A 12,632-nucleotide genomic window follows, 5' to 3' on the forward strand; every position below is an offset into this window, starting at 1 on the left:
TCTTTTCTTTTCTCTTCTCTCCTCTTCTATCTTTTCCTCTCCTCTCCTATCTTTTCCTCTCCTCTCCTCTCCTCTTCTCCTTCTATACTATTTTGTTTGGTGATCTCATCATCTTCCATGGGTTCAAGAATCATGTCTACACAACTGATTTGCAGATTTATTTATTTGGCACTAACTTTTCTCCTAACCTCTAGTTTCATTTCTTCAACTGCCTATTGGACATCTCAAACCAATGTCCTAGAGATATTTTAACACTCAACATGTCCAAAACTGAATTCGTTTATCTTTTCCCCAAAACTCTCTCCTCTTCTGAACTTTCCTTTTATTGGTGAAGATATCACAGTCCTCCCAGTCATGTAGGTGTCACCCTCAACTCTTTACTCTTTCACATACCCCACATCCAACCAGTCATCGTCTTGTCAATTCTACCTTTGTAACATCACTTGCATAGGCCTACTTCTCTCCTCTGATAATGCTACCACCTTGGTGTGGGCCACCATCATCTCATGCCTATACTTTCACATTAGCCTTTTGTTTGAGCTCCCTGACTCATCTCTCTCCACTCCAGTCCATTCTCCATTTAGCTGTAAAATAGATCTTCCTGAAGCACAAGTGTGACCTAGTCAATAAACTCCAATGCTCTCTTCAATTCCAGAAATAAATATAAGATCCTCTGCTTAGCATTCAACACCCTTCATAATTTGGCCCCCTCATACCTTTCCTGTTTTCTTACACCTTACTCATACCCATGTACACTGAAATTCAGTGACATTGGTTCCTTGGTGTTCCTCACATAAGACACTCTATCTCCTGATTATGCATTTTCATTGGTTGTCCCTCATACCTGGAATTTTCTTCCTCTCCATTCCTGCCTCTTGCTGTCTCTGACTTCCTTCATATCCCAGCTAAAATTCTACCTTCTATAAGTAGCTTTTGCCAATCCTCTTTGATGCCTCTGTTGATTCACTATATGTGTGTATGTATATATGTGTATGATGAATATATGTCTACATATGTATGTATGTGTATGTGTATATATATGCATAAGTATATATTGTTTATACAAAGTTGTTTGATTACTTTCTACCCCATTAAACTGTGAACTCCTTAAGAAGAGGAACTGTTTTGTTTTGCTTGCCTTTCTTAGCAGAGCATCTGGCATATAGGCACTTAATAAATGCTTGTTTACTGACTATTCGCTAAAGATGAGAAAGAACCCAAACTCCCCCCAAAATGTAGAATATGGAAAATTTCCACTTATCTTCCTGGCCACAAGAAGTCCAATGCAATAAAAATAAAAATTGACTCACATAAGAAACAGAAAGTTTGAATTATATTAATAAAGAATACTTCTACCAATGGAGATGACTGACAATGTAATTCTCTGTAAAACTGGAAAGCAGTATGGCCAGATAAGAGCTGTAATTATTGACTCAAATACTTCATAGGGGGGCATGAATTACTAGCAAGGCACTTTACCAGCTGCCTCTTAGATATGTCTGATCCCCTTTTTATTAACAAAAGACCTTGCATATCTATCACATATCTACAGACACTTAATAAATGATGGCTGATTTGGCTTCATTTCCCTAACTTGATGAGAGCTCTCCATTTTCTTAATTTCTATAGGACTTGCTTGTATAATTTACTTGGTAACTAGACATGTACCAACAATGATGTCTCCTAGCATCTTGATGTGTTATTTCTCGTACTGTAATGTAACTTTCCTGCCTTTCTAAAGAGCAAGGTCCTAGAGTGCAAGGACAATGTCTTCTACTCCTTGAATGGCCCATAGGGTGCCTCAAAGATTATCTTGTCCCTAAAAAATGGCACTTGGCCAATATTTGCTGACTTCCTGAGAGTACTCTCTGATGGCTGAAAGATGGATTACATGCCCACTGGATTCCATCTTAACCTTCATCATGAGATTTCTATATAAGTTGAAGGATTTTAAAATGTACAAGTCAAGGCTAAAAGTTCTGGATCATTTATCTTATTGATTTTTGTTATGTATATATAGTCACCAAGTAATGATAGAATAGAATCATTGGCTTGAAGCCAGCCTAGGTAAAATTCAGTGTTCAAGATAAATCACTGATTTTTTTCCTGCCGTGTACCCATTGCTATATGAAACATAAATCAAAATATCCTCTTCTAAAATATCTTCCTATATTATCAGATTAGAGCCAGGACTAGTGAAGCAGATGTTACCAGGTAGATAAGACACATGTTTAACATTGATTCCACTCTATTCCAATAGACTAACCTTATTATGCCAAAGAGGATTACATATTTTAAAAAATATGCAGATTGAAAACATTTCTTATACCTATATCTTTCTACTGTATTTCTTTTTCTCTTTTCCCCTAATCATGGTGTCCCTACCAAAATTATTTTATTTGTCTTTTGAAGACTATGTATTACATTTTCCTTTTAGCGTATTACCTGAAACTATACACCATTGAATCCCATCCAACTCACAGTATTGGAAATTTCAGGAAATTTTTTGGATTGAGAGGTAGGGGTAAGACTCAGGACCTGCTGGGGTTCCCAGCTCCAATTGTAGTTCACACATGGTAAAGGGTGGTGAGCCACCGATGAACATGGACCACGCCAAAGACAAAATGAGAACTCACAGAAGCAAATATGCATGAGCAGGTAAGTTTCACAGATAAACTTCCAAGGAAATGGGAAGAAGGAGGCTCCCATTCTCCCCTGCCCCCCCAACCAGAATCGGTTTTAAAAGTACAAAGAAAAAATAGAAGATATGGACTGTATACTGCCTGAAGAAAGGAACATCTTATTTATGCTTTTAATTGTCCTCACTGAAATACGTTTCATATGGTTCACTTTACATATATATGGTCCAAGAAATATTTGTTAAATGTCTACTGTGTGCAGAGTGCTATGCTAGGCAGTAATTAAATAAGATTAAATATCAACAATTGTTATTGTTTTATTAAATATTAATAAAATAAAATTAATAAAATAAAATTAATAAAGTAAATATTAATTTAATTAACAAAGTTAAAAATTTAAAAATATAAACAAATTGATTTAATTTACAAATTAAAGAAGATTAATTAACACATGGCCTCTGCCTTCTTGAAGCCCGCCATCTAGTAGAGGAAATGCAGCATGTAAAAGGTGTCTAGGATAGCAAATGAAATGTGTTAAATACATGAAAGCTGCCTGTTAGCCCTTTTGAATTAATATAAAATCAGATTTATTTACATTGAGCAATCACCCCCAAATTAATCTACTCAACCTAAGGGAATATCTTGTTCACTTAACTGGGGACTATGATAAATGTAATATGGTATTATATCAGTTCAACAATTAAGATTTAAATGCCCTGATTTTCTTTCCTCTACTTTCTCTCCTGCTATTATTTGTTGCCTCCCAAAAAGTTTGTTGAAATACTTTCATTTAAGCCTTTCCCCCCCCTTAAAGGCAGTGAAACTCAGTAAAGGATCAAAATAATAATAGCTCACATTACTATAACACTTTAAAATTTACAAAGTGTTTTCTTTGTAACAACCCTGTGAGGTTGGTAATGCAAGTATTATGACCCCCTTTTTATAGATGCCTAGAGTTGCCAAGAAACAATGAAGACTCAGCTAAAGTTATGCACCATAAATTTATAATGGATGAAATCAACATGATTTCACCAGTGAAAGTCATCCAAGAGCAGAGGAGGAATTAGATGGTTGGGATTATCCAGGGTTCATAGACTCATAGGGTCCTAGATATAGAGGTAGATGGACTTTAGAGGTCATCTAGCCCAACCCAATTATTTTATGTAAGATGAGGAAAGTGAGGCCCGGAAAAATTATGTGACTTGCCCAAAATCATAGCTAGTAAATTGCAAAGTCACGATTTGAACAGAGGTCCTGTGGCTAAAAATCCAGTATTCTTTCTCTTTCCACCATATTGGTTGAGCATCAGGTACTCAGGAATGTCAGAAGGTTGGAGTAGTAAGGAATTGTAGGGTGAAATCCTAATTAGTCATTGAAGTAACGGAGCATGGAAGTCAGGACTGGGAATGGAGAGATGAAATGCTAAAATGAAGGAGATAAGAAAAGAGAACAGAGGCTACTGAGTATGAAAAGTTTAGGTGAGGAAGTGAGTTTGAAGGAGAAGTGGAAGTACTACAGAGTGTAGCCCAAAAATACAACCATAGAGTTCAGGATACTGGAAACGGGCAGTTCTGTGTCATACTGACATAGAAGCTGTGAGCAAACTCACATTTTCTGAGATTGGAGTAAAAAGCTACCCAAATGACTCTAACTGCAGCTTTTAGTTAAGGGTGAGACAATATCATTGGCAGAGACTTGGAACAGTCATTCACCCTGCTATGGAAATGGTCAGATTCATTTGTTAGATTTGTTCAAAAGTTGTACACAGACTGGTTCTCAGAACCACTGTGCTTCCATTCATACCTTTCATCTTCAGTTTCTCTTTATCCACTGACTTCTTCTCAGCTGCTGACAGATTCAAATCTTCTGGAGCATATTTATGTGTGTGTCTATGTGTATATTTATATCATACACATATACATAAATACACATACATATACACACATATGACAACAAATATACCAGCTTTTTCTAGTTCGTCTATGAAGAGAAATTGGAAAATGTACACATGTATGTGTATGCATATGTACACACATATATACACATGTATATGTATACGTACACATGCACATATATGTGTATGTGTATATATGTGTATATACATACACACATACAACACACACACACACATATATCCACCCACCTATATGCCAACAAATATACCAACTCTTTCTGGGAATCTGTCTATGAAGAGCAGAGAAAATGGAAAAATGAATTGGAAGATACAAACATATATATATATATATATATATATATATACATATACATATATATACATGTATATGTATGCATGTGTGTATATATGTACGTATGCACATATATATATATACACACTTCTTGAAATCTGTTTCACAACCCCATGACATTAAACTTCTGTCTCTGTGTCTTTAGAGTTACCAATAACCTCTTAGCTGCTTTTACTTAACTACTCTACTCTCTGGGATTTCATACCTCTGTTTTCTCTTTGTTTTTCTCCTACCTCTCTTACTGGTCTTCTCATTCTCCTTTCCTGGATCATCACCAATCCCCTGCCATTAACTATGAGTGTTCCCCAAGGCTTTATCCTGGACTCTCTTTTCTTCTCTCTATACATACACACTCTCGAGAATCTCATTATTGCAGTTAGTTCAGTTATCATCTGTGCTCAAATTACTCCCAAATCTGTATTTCCAGTCTTACTCTTTATCCTGAATTAGCATCCTGTATTGCCAGTTACCTGCTAGATATATCCACATGGATAATCCACTGGCATCTCAAACTCAATATGTCCAAAATAACTCATTATCTTCCCTCTTAAGTCCACCCCTCCTCCAAACCTTCCTGTTTTTTTCCCTTAGGGACACCACCTTTCTTCTAGTTACCCAAGTTTACAATGTCATCATCATCCTTGACTCTTCCCTGCCTCATCCCACTATGTTCATCTAATCAGGTGCCATGTGTTATTGATTCTACCTCTATAATATTTCTTCCACCCATATCCTTCTCTCCACAAATATTATGACATTCCCAGTTCAACCTGAATCACCTCTTACTTGGATGATTTTAAATGCTTCCTAATTAGTCTTTTGCTTCTGTTTTATCTTCTTTATAATTCAACTTTTACACAGTTATAAAATTAATATTTTTAAGACACAGGCTTGATCATATCACTCCCCTACTTCCTTTGCCTCCACAATCAAAAATCTAAAAAAAAGAAAAATTACAGCTCTAGCATTTAAAGTCTGCCACAATATGTCTCACACTTAACTTTCTAAATGTTTCATGTTACTCCCTATCCACACATTCTTTATTCCTGTCAAATTGGACTATGAGCTGGAACTCAATAGTCTACCTCTCATCTGGAATTATACTCCTTCTTTACACCTCATGGTTGTGCTGATGACATTCTGGATTTTAACACCCTGCCTTATCTGCAATCACCAAAACATCCATCAGACTCTGTGGCTTTCTTTCTCTGGAATATTTCTCTGCTATACCAGCCTCCTTCTCCCATTGGTGAGTTCCTCCTGGGGAGGAACCGTGCCCCAGTGACATCCCCTACATCTGTTCCCCTCTTCCCTTTGCTGCTCCCTTTCGTGCACTGTGTTTCCCTATTAGATTGCAAGTTTCTAGAGAGCAAGGATTGTCTTTTTATATGTATTTATATCCCCAGTGCTTAGGACAATGTCTGACATGTAGTAAGCACTTAAATGTTTGTAGCCTTACCTTACCCTGGGCTCTATTTGGCGTGTGAAGGTCTTTAAAACCTGGTTCCTTCCTATATTTCTTCTACCTTGCTACCCTCCATGTATTCCAGTGACACTGGTTTTCTTGCTGTTTCTCACATGTTACACTCCATCTTTCAATTTTGTGCCTTTTCACTGGCTGTCCCCTTGCCTGCAATTCTCTGCATCCATATTTTTGGGTTGTTGTTGTTAGGTTTTCTTGTATCCTCAGTGCTTGGCACAATACCTGACATGTAATAAATGTTTAATAAATGCCTGTTGTCAGGAATATGATAAAATGAATTTATGTATTGTAAATGTTCTTAGACTAGAATGTTAGGGGATTTCAAGAAAGTGACCTTAGAGATGATTTTAGTCCAATTTTCTTGTTTTATAGATGAAGAAACTAAGACTCAGAGTAAGGAAGCAACTCATCTAAGGTCCCAAAGGTAGTCAGTAATAGAGCTAGGGTTCAAATCGAGTTTGCCCATAAGTCTACCATTTCTCCTATACCACACTGCTTCTGGATGAACTTTCAAGTTCTTTCCAATCTAATATTTTATGATATGAATGTGTATGCCTGATTAATTTCTTTTTAAAAGTTTTTTTTTACTTTATTGTCATATCTCATAGACACAGTTTTACTCCAATGGAGTGCAGGGCATTGGAGGAGAGTAGTATTAAAAAAAACCCTAATTTTTCAATCATTGTAAAACTAATTCAACATAGAATTTATGTTAAAAGATCCTCAACTCCCACCCTTTGAACAATTTATATAACTTTGATAGCTTAAGCAGTTGCTGAGTTATAGCAGAAGCAAATTTAAATTTCTAGTGAAATAATACCTTGGATGATTCAACAAAGGGTGATTTCAGTTTAAGATCCGCACTCACTCATATAGAGAAAAAAGTCAAGCATTTAGTCATTGACACTTTAGCTTAAATCACTGCCTCTAGAAATGAAATAATCTGCAATATACTTCATGCCATTTCACCTTTATTATATTTACAGCATTACTTTGAAATTTATTTTTTTCAATCAGCAAAAATCCACTTTCTCTCCCCTCTACACCAACACCTTAACTCCAACTGAGAATGAAAGAAAAATAAAACCCTATTACAAACATGCATAGCCAAGCAAAATGAATTTCTGCATTGCCCATATCCTGAAAAAAAGTCTGATTCTTTTTTTTTTTTTACCTCTCTGACAAGACATCAGGTAGCATGTTTCATTATTAGTCCTCTGGAATCATGGTTGGGCACACAGCATTACTTTGAAAAGAAGTCTTCAACTTTTCTATGTACATTTTTGTAACCAGGAATTATGTCTTGAAAAAGGTCCATATGTTTTCTCAGGATCCTAGATCTAGACCAGGGGTGGGGAACTGCCACATGTGACCCTCTGGGTCCTCAAGTGTGGCCTTTTGACTGAATCCAAACTTCACAGGACAAATCCCCTTAATAAAAGGATTTGTTCTGTAAAACGTGGACTCAATCAAAAGGCTGCACCCAAGGACCTAGAAGGCCACATATGGCCTTGAGGCCACAGGTTCCCTACCCATGATATAAATCTACAAGGAACCTCACAAGTTATCCACTAAAATCTCATAATTTTACAGATGAGGAAACTGAACCCAAGGAAAGTTAAGTAACTTACACAAAACCAAATATCACAGGTAAGGTTTTATCTCAGGTGTTCTGACTTTAGAGACTATTCTTTCCACTGTTCTGAATTTCCTCAAACTCATCAAATTCTATTTCCTGAAGGTTGTTAAATTGAATTCTCATATTGAAGTGATGTCATAATGAACTTTGCTATTATAGAATTTGCATTCTATGCAGTGCAGGTCTATGGCTTGGCCAGAAATAGCCCATATTGCTGTGCTAATGCAGTTTCCCACAAAGTGAATTGGAAAGGTTATTTATGTTCCTATAAGGTCAGCAGTAATGGAATTTTACCATCCTGCTAACATTTCACCTTTTTCACTCTTGCTTCCCCTTTAACGATCTCTTTAGTATACTGTCCCATTAAAAATATTTTAAAAATGAAATACCATTTTCCTATTAAGGGTAGTTGCTTGCCAGTGAGTAATGGAAGACTGAACTTGATATTGTCTTAATGAAGAACCTAAATGATATCACACTTTGAAAGTGCTAATTCATTCACTCAAAACATTTTAGGGAGAATATCTACCAACAATTATGGAAGAACTTTGGCTACGCCACCTATACCGCCCCCTCCAAAAAAAACAAAAAACAAAACAAAAAACTTAATCATTTAATAAATGAGCAGGAGCAGTATATATTTCTATGGCAAAGATAATTTCCTCTGGCTACTTATGGTTAAAATTGTATTTCTTTTACTTGTTTTTGTTTTTGCCTTGATTTTATAGGAAATAGATGCACGCGTGGCCAAGAAGATCTCTATTAAGATAACGAAATAATTTAAAGCTTCATTTGGCTCCTTGTCACCTCCAACTTTCTCCATCCACCCTTCTCTTCCCTCCACAATAGCAGTCACTGCAGTAAAATACCAGACATAGCTTGTCCACCATTTAGGAACATCTACTCTTATCTTTCTGTTTTTCAGTTGACATTTTGAACTTATATTTTCTACCTTATTGTTAGCTCTCATAGTTTTCATAACTTGCCTTGAAATATACTGGGATTTTAGAATAAATATGTAAGAAAATCTATGCCAAGTTGTATTGGCCACAAAAATCAGTCATTTGAGTTATATAGTACATATGTGTGTATATCTATATTTATCTATCTATAGCTCTCTGTCTCTCTCTTGAAATAAACACACACACACATACACACACATATCACAGAATCATAAGGCTGGAAAAAACCTTAAGAGAACATTTTCTCTATCTTTCTAGCCACTAGATAGACAACACCTAAAACATCTCAAACATGAAAATTTAACCTACCTTTTTTTTTTTTTTTTAAGAAAACCACCTTCTAAGTCCTGTCTAGTATTTAATAATCCTCCTGGCTTTAAGTTAATCTTCCCATCCAAGCTAAGTCCCTCATACTGTCAATTTAATTTTATTTTTATTTCCCCTCCTTTGGTTCTCAGAGGAAATGGAGAACAGCTGGTCATCACTGTCTATGTGAAGAAAAAAAAACCCAACACAAAACCATGATATACTTGGAAATTGTTATTTGTTTTTCCTCAGCTTTCTCTGTTCCAGACCTTTAACTTTTCTTGGACATCTCATTTTCCAACCCTTTAATTACCTTTGATGCTCTCTCCATGTTCTTGACATCTCTTTTCAGCTTTGGAAGCAATAACTAGACACTGTTTTACAAAGGGTCAGACCACTGCAAAGCATAATGAATTACTCTGCACTTCCTAAATATTGCTGAGCCTAAAGCACATTTATTAAACAAACCTCAAGCTTTAGAACCGAATCATAATGAAATTGTGAGCAACAATAAAACAAATTACAACATATGCTCCCTATTTACAGTGCCTTTAATCTAAGTTGTTAAAATGGAGTCACCAGGATAAGCTCATTACTCCTCCTCATCCACCAGGTCAAATAGTCAAAGAGAACCTGATAGATCTCTGTACAAAAAGATTTATTTTAGGAATAAATGTTTCTTAAATATCAAAGAAAATATTTTTCTTTTTCCTTTCCTGGTCTAAGGTATAAGCATGGCACTTAAATAATATTTTGCTGGCTTTTAATAGGGATATCATATCATGGGCAAACATTTTTCTATGAATGTTTTCAAAGGCATTTTAATCATTAAATTTGGGAAGAGACAAAATGCAATAATTTATAACAAATAATTTTGATGACTACATTTTCTTAAGGGTGAATCCACCTGGCTGCACTCAGAAGTATAACAATCCAGTAAAATGACTTTTGTCCATGGAACAGTCTCCAAGTAACAAATAATGCAAAATTCATGGTTCTGATCTGGATCTCAAATATGCCGTGACGATCAGAACACAGACCATATAATCCAGCTATCACTGCTCATTTGATGCCAATTAGCAAAGCACACTGGGGGCAGCTAGGTGGTGCAGTGGATAGCGCACTAGGCTTGGAATCAGAAAGACTTATCTTCATGAGTTGAATTCCAGACTCAGACCTTTACTAGCTATATAACCCTGGGCAAGTCACTTAACCTTGTTTGCCTCAGTTCCTCATCTGTAAAATGAGCTGGAGAAGGAAATGGTAAACTTCTCTAGCATCTTTCCCAAGAAAATTCCAAATGGCATCACAAAGAGCAGGACAGGACTGAAATGACTAAACAATAAAAAGCGAAGTACACTAGGAGAAGGGAATACCTTATTTAAGGCTGAGTTTGAAAATGTGATCCTATAAAATACAATCATATCATAGTGTCTTTCTCTCCTTATTTTTTTAAATCTTCAAAACATCTAGCTGATGTTCTGTTCACAGTAAGAAATCAAGAAAGGTGGCTAACAGATTGAGTTTCTCATTCATGGAGAGCTCAGTTGCCCAAGGTAATGGTTCTCTGGTTGACTAAAGCTCTAATGTGCTTTCTTAGCTGCACCATCCTGAGGGTGTGATTGGCGTGGCCAGTCAGATAAACATCACTGGTGGTAGTAGTGAGGGGTGCTCGCACACAACAATCACACCTCAAAAAGCTGATTTTTTAACAGTATAATGAGCTTTCTCTTCTGGTAGCGTTGTAATGGAACACAATAGGGCTAAACCTATTGTCCCTTTTATCAGGTATGTGTCTGACAAAAGGAAAAAAAAAACAGAAATGCTGGAAAAGAGAGGTTTCTCTTGCCATCATATCTGTAGAGATATAGGAAATTAGTAAGAGAAAACCAATGTAGAATATTGGAATAAAATGTCTTGGGATTGCTATGATCATGCCATATTGTGCACACATACACATACACACACACACACACACACTCACACATATATTTATATACAAGCACTGCAATCTTTTGTGATTTATACACAGTGCCAGATACAGAGTAAGCATTTAATAAAAGCTTGCTGACTGACTCACTGACTATTCATTTTTCATAAATTAATTAATAATACCACACATTTACATAGGTCTTTATGGTAAATAAAACAGTTTATATAAATTTTGTTATTTGATTCCACAACAACCTTGTAAGCTTAGTGTTGCAAGTGTTATTGTCTTTGTTTTACAGATCAGAAAATGGAAACCAGAAAGGTTAAGAGATTTTCCCAAGGTCACAAATCAAGCAAATATTAGAGACCTGTGTTCCCTGGAACACAGGTCTTTTAAACCAAGACTTTGTCACATCCCATAGGTCCTCTCCACCGTGCCCTGCATCAGAATTCTTCAGAGAAACCTTCTTCTTTAAAAAAAAAAGAAGCCTACACAATTCTTTACTTTTATTTCCTTACATGCTCTAGAAAAAACACAGGATCAAATTAGAATTCTGCCATACATGTCTGGTAAGTTATTAACTATTCTGTAAATACACATGTCAATTAGATGAATGAAGTAAAACAAGACAGAATTTAACAAAGGACAAGATCAACTTACTTGTTCATTTTTGGTCAGTCTGGTTTTGTTATGAATGTCTGATGTAACCAAATTGAATCCATGTTTCTCTGACAAAATCCTCAAAAGTAAGACTACAGTACGACTCCCACACTTTCCAACTCTATTATATACCACTTGGCTCGGGAAAGGAAGTACCTGGGAAGAGAAAAAGAAAGGAATTAATATAGTAAATAAAAACTGATAATGGCTTTTGTATTTTCATCAGATTCACAGTAACAGCCTTGGTAAGCCAGAAGGCAAAAGTGATGAACCCATTTATATTACCTGAGAAAATGTTATAAAGGTTAAAATGTATGTGGGTATATTATTTCTCTCATTTTTCACATAGGCAATTATGTAATTTGCATAGGTATATATGATATATATAAACATGTCCTTATCATAAAATATATATAGTCAAATACATCTGCTCTTTACATATACGTGTATACTTATATAACTATTTCTATAGATGAGACTGGTAAATTTTATTCAAATTTTTACACTGTTTATGAAATTCTTTGTGAGTTTTTCAGTAAAGAGGAATTCAATATAGAAATCCATGATTTCGGGATTATGATTTTGGTAGGCCAAGAAGTTATATTGGAAAGTGTGCATTACCAGACTTAAATCTTTCCATACCCCCTCATAAAACTCTGCCTGTTCCCTAACCTCCATTCAGTACTAAATAATCTATTTCAATGCTAAGAGCTCAGGATGGAGGAAATTTTATAGAAGGAAGCAGCTGGCTAGCTCTAATCCAA

General features: G+C 35.7%; 1 protein-coding gene across 1 annotated transcript in view; it reads right to left on the reverse strand.

The window, feature by feature from the left end:
- Positions 1-12,632, reverse strand: part of UST (uronyl 2-sulfotransferase) — a 384,341-nt gene that overhangs the window by 152,862 nt on the left and 218,847 nt on the right. The window contains exon 3 of the mRNA XM_027857975.1: positions 11,869-12,024. Within this exon, the coding sequence (XP_027713776.1) occupies positions 11,869-12,024 (156 nt within the window). The remainder of the gene's footprint in view (positions 1-11,868; positions 12,025-12,632) is intronic.

This window comes from Vombatus ursinus, unplaced genomic scaffold, assembly GCF_900497805.2.
Source record: "Vombatus ursinus unplaced genomic scaffold, bare-nosed wombat genome assembly UNPS02012602.1, whole genome shotgun sequence".
Taxonomy (NCBI): Eukaryota; Metazoa; Chordata; class Mammalia; order Diprotodontia; family Vombatidae; genus Vombatus; species Vombatus ursinus.